The 19,748-nt window shown below is 46.0% G+C and overlaps 1 protein-coding gene across 3 annotated transcripts; it reads left to right on the plus strand.

The window, feature by feature from the left end:
* On the plus strand, positions 1 to 19,646 carry HMGXB3 (HMG-box containing 3). Of its 3 annotated transcripts, none has more exons than XM_071443359.1 (20): positions 1 to 281; positions 939 to 1,086; positions 1,513 to 1,687; positions 2,127 to 2,594; positions 3,331 to 3,429; positions 4,953 to 5,084; positions 6,876 to 7,264; positions 7,614 to 7,789; positions 8,080 to 8,177; positions 8,750 to 8,848; positions 9,375 to 9,524; positions 11,100 to 11,401; positions 12,767 to 12,894; positions 13,447 to 13,578; positions 13,846 to 14,030; positions 14,621 to 14,840; positions 15,919 to 16,052; positions 16,439 to 16,555; positions 16,888 to 17,097; positions 17,771 to 19,646. In XM_071443359.1, the coding sequence occupies exons 1-20, from the start codon at positions 5 to 7 to the stop codon at positions 18,239 to 18,241; spliced, it is 4,110 nt and encodes a 1,369-aa protein (XP_071299460.1). In that variant the 5' UTR covers positions 1 to 4; the 3' UTR covers positions 18,242 to 19,646. The 3 variants fall into 3 exon arrangements, with proteins under 3 accessions (XP_071299460.1, XP_071299458.1, XP_071299459.1); XM_071443357.1 differs by having other exon boundaries at positions 2 to 281; positions 2,127 to 2,690; XM_071443358.1 differs by having other exon boundaries at positions 2 to 281; positions 2,127 to 2,690; positions 7,614 to 7,783.
* Positions 19,647 to 19,748: the final 102 nt, after the last annotated feature.

Consider the following 19,748-nt stretch of genomic DNA (forward strand, 5'->3'; position numbering starts at 1 on the left):
CGCCATGCCCCGGACGCCGTTTCCGCGGTCACTTCCGGCGGCGGCCCCGGCGCGGAGGCCCCGGTGCAGCCCCGCTCCGCCCGGGCCCGGCCCGCAGCCGGCCCAGCATGCCGGGGCGGCCCGCCCCGCACAGCCCGCCCGCCCCGCACCGCCCGCACGCACGCTCCCCCCTGCGCGGCCGGCCCCTGGCCCCGGCGCTGCCTCCTCCACGCCGCCGCGCCCCGGCGGGAACGTGACCACAGCTCGCCGCCTGTCCGCCCGCGCGGCCGCGGGGCTGTCCGGTGAGTGGGGACACCTGGGAGGGCACCGCGGAAACGTTTGGCAGGTCCGGAGAGAGCCGCGCCGCTCCGCTTGGCCTCGGGCGGTGCGGAGGAGACGGGGCTGGGGGTAACGGCCCGAGGCTCGTCCGGCATCACCGGCTGCCGGGGCCGAGGTGTGGGCCCTGCCGGGCCTGTGCTGCCGCAGGTGCTGCTGCCTTTATCCCTTATGGCCTCTCCGCCTCCCAGAGCCGTCCGTCACCGCTGTCGAGCGGGGAGCACGGGGAGCTGGCGGTGGGTGAGGGTTGCGGGGCTCCCGGCTCCCGCAGTCTCCGGCCGTGTCTCTGCATTGTGGCCCTGATGTGACACCTTGTCGCAGGCAGCTCTTCTGAGTGTGCGGCTCCTCTGGGTCACCAAACTGACCTGAGAGCTCCCCTTGCAATTACAGCTGTGGAAATGCAGATGAATGTATCTGTGCCCAACTGATGGTATTGAAGTTGTAGAAATAGAAGTTTCCTTCTAAAAGTAGATAAATAGAGAACACATAGTTACCTTGTTTTAATTAGAGTCAGACTTAGATGCCAACAGTGCTGTTAGTTTACTGAAGTGATTAAAAGCCCTATTTGTTGGGAGAAACGTTGTATAACTTGGCAAGAGCATAACACAGACCGTGTGTTTTAGCCATGGAGGCTCCCTATGATGGCGCTGAGGTCACGGTGGTGATGGAGGAGATAGAGAGCACTTACACTTACACCTCTCCGGTGCCATCCAAGAAGAAGAAGAAACATAAAAGTACTGGTGATCATGGAGAAAAAGCCAAGAAGCCTCGGTAAGTTCTTTCTGCCTTCATTTAGTTCCTTTGTAGGGTGTGGGAGCAGTTTTCCCTGTTTCTGACATGATTGGACTTTGCAGTGCACTTGGAACACTTCATAGTGTAAAACATTGTTTATCAAATATCAACTTGGCACTTTGGGCCTGCTCAGACATTCTTTACAGGTGCCACTGTTGCTCAGTTTAGAGTTTGTTTACCGCAGAATAATTTGCCTTAGGCTGTTCCTCAGAGGTTCTCTTTTTCTTCTGAGGTTCTCCCCAGAGAGAGAGTTTTAATTTGGTTAAAATATGCATTTGCAAATAAAATTAAATGTAACTTGCTTGTCACATGACCTTGACACAAAGCTAAACCTTGTGGATTTATTTTTCCCCAAAGAATTTATATAGAACGACCTTAATATTTCAATTTCTGGTTGTGTTTCAGATCTGCTTACCTTCTCTACTATTATGATATTTACTTGAAAGTACAACAAGAGCTTCCACACCTCCCTCAATCTGAAATCAACAAAAAGATCAGTGAGAGCTGGAGATTGCTCAGTGTGGCTGAAAAGAGCTACTACTTGGAAAAGGCCAAGCTAGAGAAAGAGGGGCTGGACCCGGTGAGTTGTCTTTCTGGAAGTTCCTTGGCTGCTGAGAAGAGAGGCAGTTCCCTGCTTACATAGCTCTGTGTGGGAGTCATTTTACTGCAGATTCCAGTTTGTATCCTTGCTCAGGGCAGCCTTTAGAGAAGCCAGTGAGGCCACTGCCTTTTGCCTTTGCCTTCTGTTCAGTTGAGGGAGGATGGTTTGTAATACAGGATGGATATGCCTGGTACCTGCTCATGGCAGGTTTTTTTGTGCCCTTTCATCAGAGTGAGTGTCGGTAAAGTGGGTGATAAAACCAGGACTGAACGGGATTCTGCAGGCTCTGTCGTGTGGAGAAATTCCCAGCAAACTACAGGAAACTGTTTGAACCTTAGGCACTAAAACAGCAGGATTGAGAACTGAATCTCTTCCTTTTCTCGTCTTCATTTATTCCATCCTCTGCTTTTGCCCACAGAACTCCAGGGCATCCACTCGAACTGCAGTAATCCCTGACATTCCAGGCTTCCGCAAGATTCTTCCTCGCTCCGATTATATCATTATTCCCAAAACCACTCTTCAGGAGGACAGGAGCAGGCAATCTCTGGAGCTGTGTGTGACACAGAGCCCAGCAGCATCTGAAGGCTTGGCACCTCCCAGGAATGTCACCAGTGTGCCCCGTGACACCGTGCAGAGCATCCTTTCCGTGGACTCGGGCCAGGCCAGCGTCTCGGAGCCCTGCATCGCCATCGAGGGGCTGGCAGAGGACACAGCAGCCTTTGCCCAGCCCGAGGCTGCAGAAGAAGCTGTTACCTCAGAGGTTCTCTCTCACTATGTTGGGCCTGTGACAGAGAAAGTGGCTGGGGAGATCCTCTTGGATGAGACTTCTTTGGAAATAGAAGGGCAGCCGTACCAGGCAGCGCGAGTGGTTATTGAGGAGACGCTGGTGAGCAGCTCCACAGACATCTCCAATGGGGGCATTGCTGTGGCCCGTCCCCAGGTGCCCGATGGGGTGTCTGTGGTGACTGTGGTCACTGGGAGGGTAAGTTTGTCCAGTGACACTCAGGCTCCTGCCAGTTCTCACCTGAAACATCTGGGTGCTGTTTCCCCCATTTTACTTGAGATCCTCTCATTGCCCAACTTGCTGATGCTCAATGCTGAGAGAAACAAAAACTTTTTTTTGTAATGAATGATATAAAAGTAACTCCTTGACTGAGTTGTCTCTGCTTGCAGATTGACTCAGCCCTGTGGTGATATCAATTGTCTTAACATGACTGAGTTCTTTTAATTGTTTGTTATAACAATATTTGAGGTATTGCAGTCCCAGTAATTGGGTTCTGCAGGTGCACTGCAAGATTTTGGTGAGAAAAAATGCTACTGCTGTTCTCCTGATAGCTGTTTTCCTGGTTTTAGAGAGCTAGAAGGGAGTCCTTTTAAGCTGGAGTTTTAGGGATCCGTCATAGAAACTTTAGTCTGTGAAGAGTTGGATTCTCTGTTTTGTTTGAGGAGTTTGGTAATTTCCAGAGTACATCTGGTAAGGCTGTTGCTTTTGAAATGATTGCTGCTCTATTCTGTATTCTGGTATCATCACTCCTTAAGACACATTAATCTTCATGAGAGGGAGGGATACAGGTCACCATGTCTTGTTTTCTGCATGTATTTTCCCTTTGATTTCATTTTAGGATACTGAAGAGAGTAGCTCCTCCACACCTGCAACACAGTTTATCATGTTACCTTTGCCAGCTCACTCTGTTGTGGAGAACCCAGCATCAATTAAATTGGTAAGAAATTCAGAGTCTTGTATGGTATGTTAAAGTTTGGATGTATTGTCATAGATTTCTCTTAAAGATGTTAGAGGGAGGGATTTGCTCATGGTTCAGTTTTTAAAAATAATCCAATTTGGAGCTGCTGTATCACTCGATGTATTTCTTGTCCCTTGTGTTATGTCTTGCATAGGCTAAGAGGATCTCTGACTTCTACAGTGTCTTACAGGGCCCATTTTTTCTGTCTTCTTCCTCAGGGAATTCTTGGAAACAGGTGGAGTAGATAAAGCTATCACAACACATCTGGCCAACAGCAGTTCCTGTGTAGCCATCTACATCCACTAGTTGGGTGCATATTTCTCTTTATAAAAAGCAATGTCCATCCCTTTGAGGGCAGGGATCTGCTCTTATGGCAGGAAAACATGAACTCCAAAGCTTGTGCTTTGGCAGGAGGGGAGCAATGACCTGAGGTTTTGAGAAGCCATATTAAAGGCTGTGTGGCCTGCTGGATGAGGAAGAATAGTATTATTTCACTGATCTAACCACTCCAGCCACCTGTGTTTTTGTAGCCATTTTGGGAGTTCATTGTACAGTCAGTACTGCAGCTCCTTCTGTTATGTAAGCTAGCATCAAATCTTTTTTCCAGGTTCTCTATGCTTCCAGCTGGTAGAACACTGCAGATATTTATAGTGGTGTATAGTGTGATGCTCTTCCAGTTGTCCTGGGGAGAATGGAAATACCTCGGGTTTTTATGCCTGAGAAGGATCTGGTTAAAATTGACTCATTTCCTTGACAGCAGCACTTGCAGTTCTAGAAAAAATCTGTACCTAGTTAGGGAGCTACAGTACAACAGCTCCCTCGGGAGTGTTGAGAACAGGATATTGGAAGTGCTGTGCTGACAAAAACTCAAGTGTGTTGCTGCAGTTGTCCTGGCACAGATGACATGTCCTACTTTAGTTGTTTGTATAAATAGTGCCTGGTGATGCTGCTCGTGTTTCAGTAGTTCATAGCAAGTTACAGTGAAGGACCAGGAACACTTGACCATCCCATACAGCACCAAGTTACTGACAAAACTGCCTTTGCATCACGAGTGTTTCTCTTCAAGTCTTTTTGCTGTGTTGTCATGAGTGTTAATCATATCTTGTCTTACTGTGGATTGCTGTTAGAAGCATTTTAATGCCATCTTACTGTGACTTTTTCATGCTCAAAAAGAACTTTCCCATCACTGTAAATGCAAGATTAGTTTCTCCAGGAGGTTATGTGCATTGTTCATCTCTGCTCTGCAGGTTGATCTAAATCTAAATTCAGGTAATTCCAGAGGCTATTGTGTAGACTGAGCATTTAGACTCACAGTCGTTATGGTGCTGACTCACCTGGTGCTGACCCAGCTGTGTGGTGTTTGTTCAGTAAAATGAATAATAGTGGAAGGCTGGTGATTTGCCATATAGCATTTGTAAGGTGCTTATGAGGAAAAAGAAGTGATCAACACAGCTTTGTGGTTTTCAGGTCTGTAGACAAATTCTTGACAATTCTTGTTTCAGACAACCACCTATACTCGCAGGGGACATGGAAATTGCACCAATCCTGGCTGTTCCTTCACTTATGTCACCAGGCATAAGCCACCAAAATGCCCAACATGTGGGAACTTCCTGGGAGGGAAATGGATCCCAAAGGTAAATTTGTCTTTCTTTTCCTGACTTTGAGACAAAAAGTGCTGGTTTTGTGAATGCCTGTGATACTTCTAGACTGTAGATCTAGCACAGGAGGTCAGATACACCAGAAATGATCCCTGCACTCGTGTTCCAGTGCATGTGCTGGAGCAAGTCACTGTTGCAGAGGACACTTGGCCAAGGTGAGACTTCAAATCACCACAGCTTGGGTAAAGATGCTGCTCATATCTGTTATATGAGATAGATGGGGCTGCATTTGCTAAAATATCTCTCATTGAGAGGATACACATGCTTCTGGCCCTCTGCCTGCACAACTCCTGTGACTGGAAGGCATTGCCTGTTCCTCCTGCTACAGCCCAAACTAAGCTTGGGAAGCTGTTTTGTGGTAATTAATATCAGCATTTGAAGTTTTCCGACAAATTTTGTTTTCTGTGGTCTTTCAACATTGTTTTTTTAACAGAGAGGAGGAACAACTCTCCATTAACAATCCTTTAGGAGCTTGTTAATAAAGTTGATCTAGTGGAAGCTGAAGTGCTGTTGGGTATTGTTGTCTCATGGCCATGTGCCTGATCATGGTGTTCTGACCACTGACTGGAAGGAAGTTTCCAGGTGTTGGTAGAGTTGTAAAGCCTGTCTGAGTGGAAAAGTCTTTCTCCACATGATGCCTACTCTGCTTAAGTTATTGGCATCTCTGCTAGCTGTGTATAGAAAAACACACTTGATCCTTAAACCTTGGCACTATCCTGGTAATTAGTCAGCTCTGAACAGATGTGCATTTCTGTCTGAAGCAAGACTCCTCAGGCACAATTAAAAAGATGTTCTCAGTGTGAAAATTGGCATTGACATTCAGTGGCTTTATGTGGATTTGTTCTGAACCTCCTCTGTTTTGTGTCTGGATCCATTAAACATTCAGGGATGAAACTCTTTTGGGCAGCTTGCAGACTCTGTGGTGTCTGAACTGAAGGCTGAGCTTCCTGTGTGGTAGGGTACAAATAGTGATGGTGACATCTTTGCTTTTGTTTGGTAAACTTGCTGATGTAGAGAGATGGCTGAATGCAAAAAGTATTTCTGGATTCTGCCTGAGCATGGCATGTCTGCTGCTGTTCAAGCCTACTCTGGTTAGAACCTGAAAGGTTTTAGAGGGAGCTTTCCTTTTTGTCTTTCAGACTCACTCTGGTGTGCTGGATTCCATTTCTGATATATTTTTCCATATTCCAGTTTAGTGTTCATTGTACCTTTGTTGATTCCAGTGCAATGATTTTTGTAGCCTTAGTCTTGGAACTAACATTTTTCTTAAAGTCAGAAAATTTTCCTAAATAATCCTGTTTTCTGGTTGGCTCACATGCTTGCTTTTTTGAAAGCTTATATCCAAAAGATGCAGATCCTCTATCTTAATTCCCTTTGATTGCTGTCTGTTCTTCCACATTATTAAGCATCAGAGAGCTGAAGCCAGGAAAGAGGAGCGTAGGAGGTGGGCCCTTGGTGGGTGACTTTGTGGTGTTGATGCTAATGGTGATATTTTAGGGAGTTTAAGAAAGATTGATTCTTCAAAGTAAACAATGTCTAAAAATAATACATGAAGGGCCAAGAGGCCAGATACAATGTTAGCAGGGCCTTTGCTGTTGTAGGAGATGCTGTCTGTCTACTCCCATACAATTCACTGCTTAAACACTTAGAATTCTGCTGTTTTGAGCCAACATTAAATAGGCCACGGCAAACATGGCATATGTGCAGGGGACTTGCTTATCTGTGAAAGCTGAAAGCTCTGAAATGTGACTCTCTCCTTGTTTCCAGGAAAAGCAACCAAAAAGCAAATCTGAGCCAAATTCAGGCACCTCTCTTAAAACTCCAGCAGCTAAAAGAGGTCAGCAGTCAGCCCTCACAGAACCCACGGCCGCCAGCGAGAGTTCCTCCAAGTCTGCCTTGGAGAGCTCCGAAGCTGTCAGCCAGCTGCTGAGTGCTGTGCCTGGTGGAGGGCAGATGCCTGAGATGGAGTGGGAGGAAGTGATCATCTCTGAGGACCACTTTCTCCCAAATAATGTGCCTGCTGAAGACAGGAGGAGTGCCCAGCAGCAAGCAGACACCTCTTCAGAGCAGGCAGAGAAAGGAAGTGTAGGGCTGGGGATGCCCACATCTTCTGAGGTGTTGAGTCCAAATGCCTCTGTGAAAAAGCCAGTGGTGGGGTGAGTCAGTTTTCCATGTGTTATGGGAGCATATGATGCCTATTGTGTGCTCATGGGACTAGTCCCAGAAGTTGAAGGCTGTTGGCAGTGCTTCCTGTAAGACTTACTGTGTTTGCTGTTTTATGCCAGTTCAGGATTGTTCCTTTGAGTCTTTGTCCATCAGAACTAATATTTTTCTTTAAATGACAGATTGTAGTCACAGGGCAGATGCAGCCTTAGCACTGTCTCTCTTTCTATTGCAATAGCTGTGGTTAGTGTGGTAACAAAGCACAATTCAGGGAAAAGAGGAAAACTGAAGCTGAGGGGAAATAGATGGAATGTTTTTCCACTTGTAGCTCTTATTTTTCAGAATTGATGCAACAGCTGCTACACACAAGGGACAAGAAGCAAAGAGCAAACCAAGACCCAAGCCCTCCTTGCTGGCTGCAGCCAGACCCATGCGAGCCATTCTGCCTGCTCCAGCCATCATGGGGAGAGAAGCCAGCACGGAGCAGCTGAGCAGCAGGCAGGCCTTTGCAAGTACTGGTAAAAGCAGCATCTCTGTGTGCTTTGGGAGCTGTTGTCTTTCCTCACCTTGCTGAAGTGGTGTCTGCCAATAATAAGATAGGTTTCAGGGGAGGTGGTTACCAATGCTAGGAAAAAAACAGTTTGTCTCTGCCTGAATGGAGTAAATGGGCCATGAAACACCTGCTTGGGTTATTTCAAGCTCAGAGGAAAGATCTCACATGACTATAGTGGCATTTAACTAAGATGTCAGAAAGAAACAGAACCTGTTTTCTTACATTTAACCTGATGCATCTCTTTCCTCCTTCTAGACAAGCATTCCCCTGTGAGAACATCAGGCTTGAAGCCCAGTACACTGAAACAGTTGGGCCAGTCAGTTCTGCAGCCACCAACTGCTGAGGAGCAAAAGGTTGTTCTTCAAATGCAAACTATTTTCATGAATTTTTTGGGGGGAGGGTTTTGTTTGTGGTTTTGGTTTTTTGGTTTTTTCTTTTTTCTCTCAGGTGAGTGATATGACCTGAGTGAGAAATAGAACAAAAAATGTATCTGCCTTATGATGATGAGATCTGTGAGTGGCTGTTTTTATGATATGGCTGGATAGCAGAATGACTGCTTGGTGGCTGAGTGTGGGAGCTGAGCTGAGAGATGCTGTTGGACAATCCTGCTGTTGGTTACTTTGGGAACCTCCCAGCTACTTCCAGAAGATGCATTAAGGATCTGCTGGTGCTTTGATAATCTGACATGCAATATTGAATACTGAGCTTTTCACCCATAAAATATGACTCAGTATGCCAAGGTGCTGAAATGAATCTGTGAATTGTATTGCCTTTGCATGCAAAATGGTGTCTTATGGTATTTGGGATATTAAATGGACATTAATCAATCTCTTAGCGGCAGTAATGCTAATAGATATTGATATTGGTGCATGTATTTAGTAATAGGTGTCTGATGGGTGTTGTTTTTTCTGCTTTCAATCTCTAGCTCCACAGTTCTGTGACAAGCAGGGCATCTCAGGTTAAAGTTGTGGAGGTCAAGCCAGACATCTTCCCTTCCTACAAGTACAGTTGCACCGTAACTTTGGTGAGAATTTTTCAAAGTGTGGAAAACTATTTCACTTCTGCCACAGGGAGTGTCCTCTCTGGGATGAGGATGATATGGGACTTCTGTTTTACTGACTGGCACAAATACATTTCATTTTTAACATGAAATAATCTGTGCTTTATGTCATCTCTAGACCTAGTCCAGGATGGCTGTGCAGGGCCTTGTTAAGAGATGGATTTTAACTCATGTCCCCATGCAGAATCCCCATGCCCTCCTTGAGTTAGCAGGGAGGATCAGGGGTTTCTGAATGAATTTAATGTGCTTCTGATCTGGAGAACTGGCCCCAGAATGTTTAAGTGCTACTTACAGGATTCTGTGCAAAGTGACAGGGCTTGCTATTGATTAAACAAGATGTTATAAAGTGGAGATAAAACATATAATAATCTTTTTTAGAATCTTGTTGGCTTAGAATCATAAAGCCATTCAGGCTGGAAAAGACCTTTAAGATCATGGAGCCCAGCTATTAAAAGTCAAGGTCAGCAAACATCTCCTTTGTGTCATTCAGGATTTGGGATTAGCAACATCACGTGGCAGAGGGAAATGCAAGAACCCCTCCTGCAGTTATGTGTATACTAACAGGCACAAGCCACGCATCTGCCCAAGCTGTGGATACAACCTTGCCAAAGACAGGACTGAGAAAACAGCAAAATCCCTGGTAAGGTTCAAGTTGGCTTGTTTTATCACATGTCTGTTGTGAGCTTTGCTTTTTTTTTTTTTTCCTTTTCATTATGATAAACTTTTCTGACAGAATGGTTCCTATTTAAAATATCTGTGGTGATGTTTGTTGAATTCCTTTAGCAGTGGTGCTTCAGGCTGAGAGAGTCTGAGCACACCCATTGCTACCACTGGGTGTCTCCTCAACTTAAAAATCCTTCTATTGTATCAGCACATGCTGGGAAAATCGACCCTGAAGTCACCACATTGCTGTGTCAGCTTTGTTGAACTTCAGACTTCATCAAGAAACTCCCAAGTATGCTCTGCTTTGTGAGCAGTTTGGGGCTGGTTGCAGTTAAGTTGGTACATCTTGTATTAGAGCTTCCTGTTTTTAAGGGTTTGTAGAGCAATTTTACTTCCAACCTGAATTTATTTCTGTATGTAGGGATTTTTTTTTCTGATGTATAAGTATGTTTTCAGTTGTCTGCTGTTCTATGTGGATGTAATTAATTCTGGGGTTATTTTTTTTTGCTTTTGCAGTTTCAGAGGTTATCTTTTCTCATACTGAATTGTCATGTTTTTAAAACAATAAATGAAAAAAGGACCTTTCCTGCTCTTAGCTGAAATGCCTACTCAGCAAATAGACAGAATTTTAGTCTGTGTAGTAATGACTCATCCACTTGCCCTTTTTTTTATTTTGAAGAACATAACTTTGTTTGGTGGTGGTTTTGTTTTTTCTTTAAAAACACAAACAAACAGAGATGGCCTGTGTGAAACTCACACAAACAGCTGTGTAAGGAACAGCAGTGTGCTTAGCTCAGCTTCCATTCTGAGAGGCATGTGGCTTGTCTCTTCCTCATTTAGGTTTTGTCTTTTTTTCTGGTTGTAGATCTGTTTAACATTCCTGTCGCACAATTCAGTGTTGTCTCTGGGCTTTTGACTGATCATTTATCTCATTGCTGGACTAGTCATAAAACCAGGTTGAAATGTTGACAGAAGAGTTTGAGGGATTAGACAGACCAGCCTGTTTGGGTTCTCTGTTCTCCTGGCACAACCTGGAGTTTGGTTCTCCTGTGTTTGTGCATTTTGTTGTGATGGTATGTGTTGGAGAAGGGTACACTGTAGACCCATCAATTGTTATTGATTAGTGTGTTCTGTGTATCACAGCCCCAGTTCTCTATTGGTTCCTTGATTCCTCCAGCTTCTGGAGAGCTGTGCAGGCTGCCCTGAGCCTGCCCTGATAGCCTGTGGAGAAAGACAGTGATAACTGGAGGTTCAAGTGATGAGGGTTATTGAAGTGTACCTGTTGGTGGTTATCCTCACCTTCTGGATCCCCAATCCCTGCACTTAACAGTTTAATGGCCAATCTCTGATGGTTTGGCAGTGCAGGAGTTGGGCTGTAATAAACTATTTTTGTTAAAGTAATTTGAGCTTGAAGTGGAATCAATGATTCAGCAGTAGAGTAGAAGTTGGGTTTACTGAGTGCAAAGGCTGCTGTGTTTCTGCTACCTTTATGACTTCTTTGGGCTTAATATTTCATCCCCACGCTTGCCTGTTTGGCTGTGCTGCTTCCTAGGAGGTCAGTGCAGGTCAGCCGGGCGTGCTGAACACCAGCGAGCCCCTGACGCCGTTGCAGAAGGAAACCCAGCGTCAGTCCACGCTGCAGCTGCTGCGCAAGGTGATGCAGATCCCCGAGAACGAGTCCGAGCTGGCAGAGATCTTCACCCTCATCCACGAGCTCAACAGCTCCAGGCTCATCCTGTCCAACGTGAGTGAGGAGACGGTGACCATCGAGCAGACCTCCTGGTCCAACTACTACGAGTCTCCGTGCGTGCAGTGCCTCCTCTGTAACAGCCCCTTGTTCAAAGGGGGACACAAGTAAGATTCTGCTTTGCATTTTGATTCTTTCAAACTCGTGCTGATTTTCTTTGTTCTGAGTCTGCCTGAAATAATATTTGCTTTGGCCCCTGGTAGTGAAGCTGGTGAAAGTGACACTGAGTAAGCTAGATGTGTGTGGAAAGGGTTTGGCAGGATCAAAGAGTGACTGCAAAGTCCAGATGTAACTTTTTTCTTATTGAAACAGAGTATTTTCATTAGTCATCCTCTCTTTGTTTTCCATTCTGATGCTTCGAGGCTGAGAGAGGAAAACTTGTGTGTTTATAGATGGCATTGTGTGATTTCCTTTTTCTCTCTCTCGCTGGTCTGAGTATTTCCTGTGTGGGTCTTTTTGCTTATGATATTTTCATTCCTTTCACTTCTTAGTGTGTGCTTGAGTGAATGCTTTTTGGAACAAATATCCAAATTGAAACCTGAAGGACTTAAGGAAACTTTTAGTAAATAAGCTAGATTGCCTTAACTAGATTTAAATGAAAGCCTGTAGGATATCTCTTCCCTTAGTCTGGCAGACATTCTCCTGTTTCTGAAAATATGATCTAAGATTTTTCCTACAGCAAAATGTCAGGGAGTTTAATGTTGTGTTTCTTTCTTCCACAAAAAAATTCTTGATACGAAGGATGGACGTTTGCTTTGGTCAGGCTTGCACTAACTGAGATCTTTCCAGAAGAGTTACTTTTTATGCTCTGTATTGTTTTCAGAACAGAGCAGTCTCACACCCTGTCCCTCACCATGGGTCTTACCAACCTGTGCATTGTAAATCCTTGTCTGTGCCTGGCTGCTTTGCAGTGCTCTGCACATGGGACTCTCCCATGTGCCTGCACAGGCTCTAATTGAAGCCCTGCCAGTGGGAAGGAGGTGACTTTGGCTTTGATTCCTGTTTTCTCAGGTGGACAGCAGTATTTCAGCCACTGGCACTCTCCTGTCTGAACTCCCCCCTTGTCAGTTACATTGTAGAGGAGCAGACCTTTCTGAATCTCTGTGTGCAGGACAGGCTGGCTGGTGGATTATTGATCACCACAGCAGTGGTACAGCCACTTCTCCCAGGACATCTGGGGCCCTGGTTTTTCTCCACCTCTGCAATAGTAGGTGCCCAGTGTATGAAGCTGAAGGGATGCTCTAGTGCTCTTTAAAAGAATGTGAGCAGTGACCTGCCTTTGCCTGAGAAATCTGTTTTAAAATGTAACTTTTTCTAGTGTGATATGATGTGGTGAGCTGGCTTAGATTTACATAATAATGAACTCATGTCAACTAGAATGTCTGAAGTTACTGCAGGGTTGGACTAAAAACCCATTGGCTTCACTCAGAGTGTTTGCTGTTTTTTTTTTTTGTTGTTGTTGTGTGTTGCAGTTCCCTTGCTGGTCCTCAGGAGTGCTGGCTGCTGACAGCCAATAGATTACAGGTGGTTACAGCTCAGGTCAAAGTGTGCTTGAACCTGCAGTGTCTGGCCCTCCATAGCTTCACTGACATTTACACAGGTAGGAGAAATATGAGCATACAGCATGACTGCAGTCTGAACCCTTTGGAGGCCTTGGGATTGTATCAGGGCATTGTCCAGGCACTAGAAAAGCTTGTTCCCTTCCCTGGTATACTAAATTTGAATTATTTTTTATTTGCTTCTGCTTATTCTGCAAGTAAATCTATATTTGTGAGTGAAAATACATGAATGTTCTGGTGAGGAAGACCTTGCCTTGATTCACTGGTGTAGGTGTCTGTAAATGTTGAGTTCTGCAAGGCAGCCCCTGAGATCATAGTCAGAGACATCTCTGGAGAGTGCTGTTTGATGGCATTGGCTAGTGAGATGGATTGACAGTTGTTCCTTGTGGCTTTTAAAATCAACAGACAAGTCTGTGAAAGGATCTGATGTTTCAGCAGGGAACTCTGCATTTCAGAGGTGCAGAAGCACTGTTTGTGTTTCCATTATCCTCTAAACTGTACTCATGAGTGTGTTGTATATCAAGAAGGAATAAATTTCTTTGTGAGGAAGATCTGGAACCCTACAGACAATAACTGTCTTGTTTTAACTGCAGGCCTTTTCAATGTGGGTAACAAATTGCTGGTGAGCTTGGATCTTCTGTTTGCAATCCGAAACCATATTAAACTTGGAGAGGATCCCAGAGTGGCTGTTGGCAACATCCTTGACTCTGTTCAGGAGCAAACTGGTGAGTTTTCCTTCTTGCTTTTTACCATAATATACCAAAATGTGACCTGATGATGATGGTTAGGTTATAAAAAGGCAAACTTCACCTATTTTAGTGTGGTATGGTTCTATTAAACCACTTCTTGAACCAAACAGTACCTCTATGACCAGTTCTTTGCAACAATTCTCTGGAGGGCAGGTTTGGTTTTATCCTGTGTAGAAGAGCCCTAGTACCTCTCCAGTGGCTTCAGGATGAGAAAACTGTAATAGTGGCATGTTCTCTTTTCAGATAAAAGCCTGAGCCCTGATGAGCAGGCTCAGCTCCAGGAGCTGCTGTGCAATGGCTACTGGGCTTTTGAATGCCTGACAGTCCGGGATTACAATGATATGATCTGTGGAATCTGTGGCATAACCCCCAAGGTGGAAATAGCCCAGAGGAATACGGAAAATGTCCTAGCACTGAAAAATATAGAGGTAGGTTTTTCCCACAGCTCACATCCTGTTTGTGTTCAAAGCAGATCATAATGATTTTTTGCTGACTCTGGTCTTCATGATGCACAATAAATACATGAGACCTTTGTGAGTGGTTTTCTGCTGATGCCTGACAAGAGGATGTGGCTGGTGCAGCAATGCCTGTGCTTCCTCTTAGAGGTGTTGATGTGTAGTTCAGGGAAAACGAGATCCTTTGTCCCTGGACCACAGCTTTTGTCCAGCAGCCTTGGGTAGGAGGAACCTTGGATGGAAGTTGTTGAATTTGGTCTTCTTCCTTTGACATGAACACATTCCTTTTTTCCTCAAGTTTCCCTGAAGTGCTGTCTTGTCTAATGGGGAAAAAAGCACTAGTAGGAGAATGTAGCATGTCTGGCTTTTATGTCAAATAGGTCAAGTTTTGAGTCTTACCTGATGCAAAGTGGTTGTGGGAAGCTTTAGGAGACTGAAATCATCTTGTTATATTTGAGCTAAGCACTCTCCTGGATAGTCCTCATGCCATGAGTGAGACTGACACAGAGCTGTTAAATGAACTGTGTTTTTTGTATTTGACCACTCTTTCTTTCTCTCTGTAGTTTACTTGGCCAGAATACTTGCCATCAAGTGAAGTGAATGTGGAAGACTTTTGGTCCACGATGGAGACAGAGGTGATTGAGCAGGTGGCTTTTCCTTCTAGCATCCCCATCACAAAGTTTGATGCCTCTATTGTTGCTCCTTTCTTCCCTCCACTGATGAGAGGAGCAGTGGTGATCAATACAGAGAAGGACAAGAACCTGCATGCACAGCCAGTGCCAGGTAATGGCTCAGGTTGTGCCTATTAAGGGAGTGCTTGATGTTTTGGTGACTTCAGTCTTGGTGATGTTTAACATTAAGAATAGCTGATTGCATGACACTTTAAAAGTCATTTGTGCTGAGGAAAGACAGGAACACTGAGGTTATTTCAGCTGTTCTCAGGCTACTTTGTTACTTGAGGCTTGGCTTTTCCTGTGAAGTTTGGATGCACTGGTGGGCTCTGATGCATTTGAGACATGGGGGACATGAGAGCATTGCACCCCAGGTGAGGTAGAGTCTGATTGCAGAGGGGTGCATGCACATCTTGAATGCCAGTCAATGTTTGTTTCATGTTAGACTGATATTTGGAGTGTGGAAGTTACTGGTAGTGCTTGGTATCTCAGTGTTACAATCTCAATAAAGGGTGAATAAGTTTTTGCAGAACTTGAGAAAAAACTAGGAGAGTGGTGTGCTAGTCCTGATCAGAGTTGTCAACATTCAGTACATCCACTGCATATTGGTTGCATGGAGCAAGAAACAGTGAGAGCAATAATCTCACATCTAAAAGCCAAGATGAGTTAGCACCTGGTTCCCTTAAGAATTTAAGTGTTGTGTATAGGAAGGAAAACTGGCTTTGCAAGCTTAGCAAGTGTGTGAGTTGGCTTTGCAGACAGGGCTGCAGCTGCTTCAGAGCTGGGCTGCAGAAGAGCTGTGTGGGCTTTTGTGGAAGTGGAGTTCCGGAGAAAGAACCAGGGAGATGTGAAGGCTGAGCCTGGAGCTGTTCAGCCCAAAGGCTGCAGTGACATTTATCTCTGCTCTTCTTCACTTGGTTGTCCTCCCATCAGTCATTTAAAGGTTACAAATGACAGGATAGATAAGTGCTTATGGGGTCTGCAGCTATGCTGGGCTCAGTCGAGTGACCTCAGCAGTGAAGGGCTCAAGACAAGTGGTCTGTGACGTGCTCTGTGTGTAGGACTGTTCACAGCTCTCTCTTGCTGGCTGTGGGTTGTGCAATCTCTGCTTCTGTCATCTTCTTAAGAAATTATTTTGGTAAGTTCCCTTCCTGAGAATGAGTGCTGAGACCTGTTTCCTGCCTTTGCAGGTAATGGGAGTGCCTTGGTGAGGCTCCTTCAAGAAGAAGTCTTCAGGCCTGAGCTGATAAACTCTTACAGTGAGGAAGAGCTGCAGAGCTTTCTGACACAGTGTGGCATCCCCTGGGAGGCATCACATACAAAGGTAATGGCTTGTTTGCCCACAGACAAGCCTGCAGGAGTGGAGCTGTTCTTCAGTGTCTTTCCCTCATCCACTCTTGCCATCCTAGACAATTAATTTCTCATCTGACTGCACTAAGGGCAGGGATGGGTGCCAGCAGGTTATAGGATAATTTACACATGGTGAAATAAATTGAACCTTTGTGGGCTAGAAGAAAGGAAGCCTGTAATTACCTTGTCACTGGCTCAGCATTGTGTAATTGGTTGTCATCCTCACACTGCTGAGTGTGGGATTAGGAAGTTACTGGATGAAGTGCAAATTAGGATTTGGGAGATCTTGCATGCTGCCTTTTCCCTCTCTGCAGGAGTCTGTTAATTTTAGTCAATTTCTCTGGGACCTGTCTTTTCTAGGATGAGCTCTGCTACTCCCTCCTGGCTCTCTATGAGTTTGTACAGAATGGAACAAGCATTACACCATCTTCTGCTCATCACACAGGAGGGAAAATCTACAAAGTGTGTCCACATCAGGTAGGGAAGACTGGAGCCACAATGTTTTTTTTCTTCCTTGGCTCTTCATTATTTGACTTAACAGCATGGAACTTTCTTATTGAATAGAAGCAATGGAATGGGCTTCTCTGAGCCTTGGGAATGAAACCTGTTCCTCAGGGCTTGGAAAATTCCCCATGACAAGGTGAATGTGTATGAGGAGGAAGCAGAGTATCTTTAGAGAAAGTAGCTGTCTGGTTACTGTATAGTCTGCAATACCTGGAAGGAACCTGTATTTTTTTAAGACTAGATTTTTTTTTCTGTAAGTTTTCAGTTTTATTGTGCTGCTGATATCAATCATTTTTTTTCCCTAGGTGGTGTGTGGCTCCAAGTACATAGTAAGAGGAGAAAATGCTCGGGATCACGTGGACTTGTTGGTATCCTCACGTCACTGGCCTCCAGTGTATGTTGTTGATTCAGCCTCTTCAGTGGCACTGTGTGCAGACCTCTGCTGGCCTGGCCTGACTTCCCAGATGTGGGGGAAGAACCAGGGCTGCTTCTCTGACCCCATGGAACCTCCAACGGTTAGTTATGTCTTTGCTCTCTGCTCTGCCAATCCAGCATGGAAAAGCTGCAAGGGAAATTAAAATTAACACACCCCCCATATGTAATCTGCATTGTGGCTCAAGATAATTTTGTAGAATCACACAATGGTTTGGGTATGAAGGGCCCTTAAAACTCGTCCAGTTCACCCTCCTGCCACAGGCAGGATCACCTTCCACTAGGCCAGGTTGCTCACAGCCCCATCCAACCTGGTTTTGAGCACTGCCACGAGTGAATTTGACCTAATAAGTGTCTCCTGATTTAAGCTTTGCCAGGGCATCACTCCTAAGCATAGCAGAATGTATTAGGAGATTGTTTGATTAATTGTCCTTAATAGGAAGAGCTGTGCTGGGAGTGCATTGTAACAGTTCAGATCATGAACTTTGGAGCATGTCACTTATTTTGACACAGCAACTCACTTCTTTCAGACTACTCCTATTCCTTGAGAAGTGGGAGAGAAAGATGGCTCCTAGTGCCTTGGGATTATCTGAGGGCACACAAGTGAGGAGGGAGTGTGGCATGTAGAGGAAGCCTGGATCATTTAGCCCTCCGTGTCTCCTGGGTCATAGTGTTGGTTGGAGTTTGGCCAGCCAGTAATTTTATCTTCTTGGCTGCGGGGAAGTTGTTGTTCCACCTGCTGTGTGTCTCCCCCAGTACGTGTCCTGCCCTGAGCTGCTGGACCAGCACTACAGCGTAGACGTGACGGTGGCTGAGCCCTCCCTGCAGCACCCCATCACCAAGTCCTGTGCGCGCCGCATCGTGCAGGCGGGCCCGGAGCAGAGCAGCCCCTGGGACGCCACGGCCCGGCACCGCTGCATCGCCCTGTGCCGCGAGCTGGAGCCCTACGGCGCCATCGCCGCCGCCATCGGCGACAGCAGGACCAGCACCGTGCGCCAGCGGCCCATCACCTTCGAGAACCCCACGCACTATTACCTCTACAACCGCCTCATGGACTTCCTCACCAGCAGGGAAATCGTCAACAGGCAGATCCAGGAGATCGTGCAGAGCTGCCAGCCCGGGGAGGTGGTGATCCGTGACGCGCTCTACCGGCTCGGCGTGGCCCAGATCAAAACAGAGACGGAGGAGGATGAAGAGGGGAAGCAGGAGGAGGATGGAGGTTGCTGAGTTGGTTTCTCTCTCTGGTTGTGTGGATGGGTGGGCTGAGCCAGCTTTAGCAGCTGTCTGGCTTGAGAGTTTATTTTTTATTTTATTTTATCAACCTCCACAGGTTGGAGATGTGATGCTGGTGGCTTTGACTGCTGTTACTGACCAAAGAGCTCTGTGCTTCCATAGCATCGTGATAGCTGCTGTGAGCATAGGTCTGTCACCCCCTTGCAGAAGGCTGCAGCTGCCTCCAAGGCATGTGATGGACCTGCTGTTCAGGGCTGTGGGATGTTGCCCTCCCTGCAGCTGGAGAGGGGAGAGGAGTTGCTGGTAGCAGGGAGTGTGAGTGGTCAAGCACACACAGGTCATTTTATTCTGAATCTTGCTTGCTGACTTCTTTGTGCTTATTGGTGGCAGGGCTGGGGGTGTGGGACCAGGCATAAACGGTAGATGGCTACGTTTCCCCCAGAACATTCTGAATAGGTGAATTTAGGATACTGACTCCTGCTTGGTAAACTTGCAGAGCTCTCACAAGCATTGGCTGCAAGGAGTCATGAGAAGGAGGAGCTGTGCTGCTTTAACATGCTGTATCTGGGGAACCTCCCTGGAGGCTGCACTCCTGGTCCAGGATTCTGGGTGCTTTGGCTGCAGGGAGTTTCTAGAATTGTTTGTCCCTTCACATGAGCACTAATAACTTAGAAGCCAAAAGGTACAGTGAGAGGAGAGGTAAGAACTGAGCCCCAGGGCGGCCAAGGGGTTGGAGGATGGTTTAAGTGCTGTGCAGGAGGTGGCTGTGGAGAGGGGAGGGACACTCAAATGTTGTCTGTGGGATCAAGGAGGAATGATGAATGCAGCGTCACCAGAGCTGCACCCACGTGTGCAATCTCATCACTTTGTCAGGTGTCACACCTGCCCTGCCCATGTTCCCACAGCACTCTGGGGGTTAGAGGAGTCTCCTGCTGCCCAGGTTGCTTTGTCAGCCCCTTGAGAGGAGTCAGGATCAGACTCTGCCTGTGCAGCACACCTGAGGAGCACCTGGGTCTGTGGCTGCAAAGCTGTGCTGCCACTGCTGCAGCTCCCTTTGGCCATGGCTGGTGGTGAAAGTGTTTGGTGTTTGCTGTGACACACACAGGAGACAAGCAGGATGCCAGACTGTTAAGTTGCCATCTTGGGAGTTTATTTTGTCTGAGTGAGCAGTGGGGAAGATTCTGAGGCTTGCGGTGTGGTTGAAAACTCCCTTCTGTGAAGGGGAACCTATTGAGTACCGTACTGTTAAAGTAAATGTATTAAGTCTGAGCAAATGCAGTAATCATGGCTTGGGGTTTTTCTGTTAAGAACATTAACTTATTATAAGAGACATTAGTGACTTTTTTCAGTCAGTGATAAAGTTTAATAAATTATCTCCAATTTTGGGGGTGAAACTGTGGTCAAGTGACTTGGGTTGTTTTTTTTTTTGTGTGTGGGTACAAGGCCTGGATGGCTCCAGGAGAAAAGGCACAAACACTGCTGAATCTCTTCTGCATTTGCC

The sequence above is a fragment of the Agelaius tricolor genome, unplaced genomic scaffold, assembly GCF_023055355.1.
Source record: "Agelaius tricolor isolate 1412-34295 unplaced genomic scaffold, bAgeTri1.0.p SCAF_18, whole genome shotgun sequence".
NCBI classification, from domain to species: Eukaryota; Metazoa; Chordata; class Aves; order Passeriformes; family Icteridae; genus Agelaius; species Agelaius tricolor.

What these genes read in the sequence shown, in the direction of transcription:
- HMGXB3 (XM_071443357.1), top strand. Translation starts at nt 5, where the DNA reads ATGCCCCGGACGCCGTTTCCGCGGTCACTTCCGGCGGCGGCCCCGGCG. An exon ending in ACCCAGCATCAATTAAATTG is followed by an intron (nt 3,430 to 4,952) that starts GTAAGAAATTCA and finishes TTCTTGTTTCAG; the next exon opens with ACAACCACCTATACTCGCAG. An exon ending in AGAAAACAGCAAAATCCCTG is followed by an intron (nt 9,525 to 11,099) that starts GTAAGGTTCAAG and finishes GCTGCTTCCTAG; the next exon opens with GAGGTCAGTGCAGGTCAGCC.